Consider the following 5,623-nt stretch of genomic DNA (forward strand, 5'->3'; position numbering starts at 1 on the left):
TCCTGCTGATGAAGGGTGAGACAGGCAAAGTCTCTTCTGGTACAGACACAACCACAAATAATAGCCCGGTGCTTAATTTGTCAAAGCGTGCTCAGAACAAGTTCTATATACACCGATCAGGCATAACATTATGACCACCTGTACATATGTATGCACTTTAGTGCAACACTTCTGCTTCAGAGGTGTTCCTAATATTCTGGCCCTCTCATGTATGTCAATGGGCAGGACAAAAATATAGAAACACCTCTAAATATAATGTAGTCCAGTACAACACCACCTTTAGCTAGGACCTCAATAATGAACATATAATTGAATTTATACATTTTTGACAATCTCACCAAAAACTGAAACATGTTGAGCTTCATAAACCCTGGCTGCTCAGGGAGCTTTGTATGAAAATGTTGCATTGAAGTGTTGCATTGAAGTCCATACAGATGTACAGGTGGTCATAATGTTATGCCTGATTGATGTGTATATATGTAGGAACTGTCTGTATGAATAAGAAAATTTACATTTCTTGTGCACATACAGCACCATTTACATAGAGGCAGTCCTCCAAAATGCTAAATTTGGACACCTACAGTCCTCTGAAATTCCTCCTTAATACAGTATGTCGAGTTGTTCTCTACAAAAGCAAACAAGAAAAAATGGCATGGATAATCTAGTCAAAGCAGAAAGTGCCAGACTTATAGACACTGGCTGAGTCTCATTTTATGTATGAGCTTGGGTTGTTACTAGCAGCGTTGTGTATTACATTATTTCCACTATTGTCATATTTCACTGATGTTATACAAGTGTGTACTGTGATATAACATGGTGAGACTGTGAGTGATGTGCACAAATTTTCAAGAGCTCCTATACTGCAGCAGTGGGTACTTTAATGAAATGGAACTGTACCTGTTGTCAGCACATTAAAATACAGTAACATTAATTAAAGATGCACTGAACGATCAGGTGGAGATTGGAATTGGCTGGGCGACATCGCAGAGGGTTTGTCCAGTTTTTATATACAGTCTAAAGTAGGTGTGCGTTCACTCCTGCATTGGAAGCGCTTGGTGTACAAAAACATCAAGCCTACAGCAACATTTTGGAAAAGGAGAAACTGTCCAAATCTTCAATAAATAGTACACAAAGAGGGAATTATTGGCTACAGCGGAATTGCTTGTATATGTTCAGTGTATCCAACCCCCAGTAAAACACAGCAAATACAAACTACACACACTTCAAAAAGAACTGCATGCTCAATAGGATTGATGTAACAAATATTCTTCTGTTTTTATTACCTGTTGCACCTGTCTACATTTGAAGAGGAAAAAAAAAATGGAATGGAGTGAGCAAGTAATGGATGGGCTGTGTTAGGCGTACATTAGTGATGTTTGTCTGTGACCCTAAATGTGAAATGTAGCAGTAGTTTCCATTAAGACAAAGGAAATGTTATTTTAACAGATTTGTTAGTGTGAAATCATCATGTATTATTAACATACAAATGTATTTATAAATGCAGATATTCAAGGGTGGAGGTTTCCGCTGGTCAGACTGCATTAAATCAGAGCTTGGATCTAAAGGTGAGTGTATTAAAACAGTATACTCTAACCAGGAAGTCTTGAAAATATTATAGGCTCCAGATAGCGCCAAAGGTGCTTTCTAAAATGAAATGAAACCAGCAAAGAGACATTTCCCCAAATTATACACTACTTCACCAGTAGAGAACAAATAAAGGGGTGTTACATAAAGCCATATTGCCATTTAAACCTGCCTTAGGCTGTGTCCTCTGTGTATAAAGTAAAAGCAGAAACTTCTAGCACAACTTCACTCACTGCCAAGGTGCATCGATAGGAAAAATAAACTGAAAAGGTTAAAATTCTAGCAACACTTTCAGTGTATAAAACAATTTTTTTTTAAGACCAACATGTTTTGACTTGTGGCCTTGCAACAGACCTGACAAAGGCTGCACTAGCTGATTGACCACAAGTATTGGTGGAATCCAAAAGTTATTTAATGAAAGGGAAGAGGGCTATAATTTAAGGGGTCAGTTAAATCTAAAAGTTCGTGCTATACGTACAACCAAAAAAAGATTTTGTATTTCTATAAGTGGGGTCAAATTATAGAATAATTTGTGTGGACATGAAAAACAGTACTAGAACTGAGGAGTTTAAATATAAATATAAAGGTATGTGTCATTCAAGATGTATGCAAGAATTAGTGATTTAATCAAGAATGCATGTAGGAAACACTGTTTTAAGTTTTCTGTGTATTACTTGTTGGTGAAGAAGAGAATTAGCTATGTAGAGATACTGCTTGCAGCCAATGATGCATGAAATTTTTTGTATAAGATGATGTTCTGGGGTAGGACTGGATAAGTCTGACTTCTTTAACTTGCACAGGAAACAGTCTGCATTACCTTTTTTATATTACTCTTCTGCAGTTTTCTTTGCATTTCTGACCAAATTATTCAACAATACAAAGCTAATTTCTCTACAAATGAAGGGCTCTGCTATGGAAATCATGAGTTTTTTCCTACTTGTTTTATTTCTACCCCTTACACATCTACAGCACCACTAAACACACCTGTTCCCCTTACTGCTGCCAGACTTGCACTACCCCTTCACAGTTTCTTAACATCCACTTGGGGGTGGTACTTCCCCCATTCGCCCTATTCCAATATCACATAATACCTTGCACTCAGACAGCTTCTGATTTAGAAAAGTATAGCGGATAGCTATGAGAAAATGGCAACACCACATCTTGTCAGGCATAAAATTAAATATAGGGGAAATTTACGTACTGCTTCAGGCTGTACAGATGAATCTGGGAAAGATAAGGCTTTATTAAAAGGTCATATTACACTTTCCTGTAAAATGGATGAGCCAAAATACCTCAAACTTTGGATGAAGATGATCTCCTGAGCAGCCTGGCATCTTCCAAATGATCGAGCAGAATTTGTTCTGACCATTATAAAGGAAATAAATGATTTTTCTGATAATAATGCATATGTACTTAAGTATTGTTACATTTTATATGTTAAGTTGTGATCTGTGAAATATATACAAATTGTCCCTTGAAGATCAAGGCTCTATTTTAACTGTTATATACACTACGGCATGCTAATCAAACTGTCAAGTTTAAAATAATGGAGTGATGTCTTTTTTCTATTGTGAACCCATTAATTTAATAGAAAACATTTAATTTCAACAGAAAACAAACATAAGTCACTTGTCAGTTTTGCTATTCTGTAGACCCGTGGTTCTCAAAGTGTGGGGCGCGACCCACTAGTGGGGAATAAAGACATGACAGGTGGGGCGCAATGAACAGAGAAAATTAGAAATGGGTCATTAATACAAGTAAATTAAAATAACATCAGTTCGGGGCCCGGGAGAAAAAAGTGGAACCATAGTGCAACAATAACGGTTTACTGTCAACATGTTAACTGCTGCGCAACAATATAAGGAAACCTTCACAGAGAGGGCCAATAGTGTACGTAGTAGGCATAATAACGTAAATGGATACATTTGTTACATGGACCACAAAAAAGCAGGCGATTCAGTGCAAGCAGACAAAGAAACAACAGGCAGTAAACCTTATCAACAAAAAGCCAGCTGAAAAGAAAATATGATGAAGCCTATCTTGCGCTTGGATTCACGGTGGGAATGGTGAGGGCAAAGGAGGGACCCATGTGTGTCTAGTGTCTTAAAGTGCTGGCAGCAGACAGCATGAGACCCAACAAATTAAGAAGACATTTAGAGACAACACACCCCAGTCAATTGCTGAGCAGCTTGTTCTCCCTGTAACTGTAGACATGGTGTCGATTATGCTGGATGAAACAAGTGCTGCAAAATTGAAAACTATCTCCCTGTCAAATGATGCAGTTGCACTTATATTTTATTCGTTTTCAACTTAGTGTTATTTGATATTTCAATCAATTTGAAATTTTAAAATTGGCCAATTTCGTTATAATTTTTTGACAAATGGGGCTTGAAAATTCGCCCACCCTCTTAAGTGGGGAATGACAAAAAATGTTTGAGAACCACTGCTGTAGACTAATATTATTTGCAGTGCAGAATTCATTGAGGCATTTTGCTGAGAGCTGGCAGATGTGTTTATGTTCGTAGAGCAGCATTTTTGTCTTGTATCAAAAGGAGAAATACCCCTATACTCAACCTAAGTCAGGTTGGGAGTTCAGTCTTAAATGTCTTTAACCACTGATGATAGCAGTGTTCTTCATATGATAAAATGGGATTGACAAAGGAAAATAGATGAGTAAGCTGAAGTTAGCCTTGTAGAGATACGGTGTGCAGATAATGCACACTCAGTCTCAGGCAATATAGCACATATTTAAAAACCGACTCTCTATTTTATCATACTAATGCTCACATTGACCAAAGACCTCACTTGGACCATGAATAAAGTTTTTATGGTGTAAATATGACCGTCTTTGAGTCATATCCGAGCCTGATATTCTCACTTGTGCTCCACCTGAAACCTGTCGTGGGAATATTTTTTTAGATTGTAACCTCCCAAATTGAGAATCACTAATCTAGACTAACTCTGCTAGGAACATTATCAATATCACAAATACAATCTTCAGTGCTTTTTAAACGTTCAGCTACTTAGGTCCCCACAAACATATGACTGTATATACTGTATAGTGACAGGCCCTGAATATACAGTGCTTGGTGTTTATTTTCTTTTTTTACTCATCTTGACCTCCATCTTTTAAATCACTAACTTTAATCTAGCAGGGGTTTGTTTACAGTGCATCATTTTCTTCACTGGATTTTGCCCAAGCATTATGCATTACCCATATATTTGGAAAATGTTTTGTTTTTTTACAACTTACTTTTTATTTCAGGAAGTTGAGGCTGAAGTTCTTGAATTTGTGAAATCAAATATGATAAGTTGTCAGAAGATCCTCAACCCAATGGGTGTGTCTGAGGAAGTCAAAGAAAAGGAGGAGTTGGTTGATGATGAACTAATTCTGTCAGAAGCTGCAGCCAAAGAAGGGTTTCTGAAGATTGTCCTCCATGTTTTGAAAACCATGAAACTGGATGCCCATGTTTTCATCTTTGAGAAAAGTAAGAGAATGCATCTTTTAGGATTATGTATGTGTGTGTGTGTGTGTGTGTGTGTGTGTGTGTGCATAGTAGGGAATGGTTCCCATGGTTCCATTCATATCATGGTTTTGGGGTCAGCGGTTTTCAGTTCAGTACATTTTTGGTAAAGTGGGGGGAGGGCACTGCCAATTTTAACCTGCTTGTTATTTATTTGGCAAAAAAGTTAAATGTTTGAAATTCTGGCTAAGAACATAAGGAACATAAACACTTCTTAACTGTCAACACAAAACACTGCTCTGTTCATTCTGTTTCTATGCTCTTCTGCAAAATCAGTTTGTTCACACATTCAGGCATAAGACAAGCTCTGCTAGAAAAAAAAAGCAAACTATATCACTCAGTACATACTGTAGGTACCCACGACTGAATAAATGTTTTCTCCACCACTTTTTTGCATGTCATGGAACAGATACAATTCCTAATATCAAATGTGACAGTTGACCTTCATGTCACCCCTGGACCCACCACGCTTTTTAAGCTTCAGCTCTATTTTCTCCCCTTCCTTATTTATACCT

At 37.3% G+C, this 5,623-nt stretch overlaps 2 protein-coding genes across 4 annotated transcripts in view; one reads left to right on the forward strand and one right to left on the reverse strand.

The window, feature by feature from the left end:
- Positions 1-5,623, reverse strand: part of aste1a (asteroid homolog 1a) — a 43,201-nt gene that overhangs the window by 13,073 nt on the left and 24,505 nt on the right. The window lies entirely within an intron of this gene.
- Positions 7-5,623, forward strand: part of LOC109970041 (NACHT, LRR and PYD domains-containing protein 3-like) — a 22,852-nt gene continuing 17,235 nt past the window's right edge. The window contains 3 exon segments of the mRNA XM_020617338.1: positions 7-15; positions 1,505-1,565; positions 4,850-5,072. Of these exon segments, the coding sequence (XP_020472994.1) occupies positions 4,889-5,072 (184 nt within the window). The 5' untranslated portion in view covers positions 7-15; positions 1,505-1,565; positions 4,850-4,888.

This window comes from Monopterus albus, unplaced genomic scaffold, assembly GCF_001952655.1.
Source record: "Monopterus albus unplaced genomic scaffold, M_albus_1.0 scaffold189.1, whole genome shotgun sequence".
Lineage (NCBI taxonomy): Eukaryota > Metazoa > Chordata > Actinopteri > Synbranchiformes > Synbranchidae > Monopterus > Monopterus albus.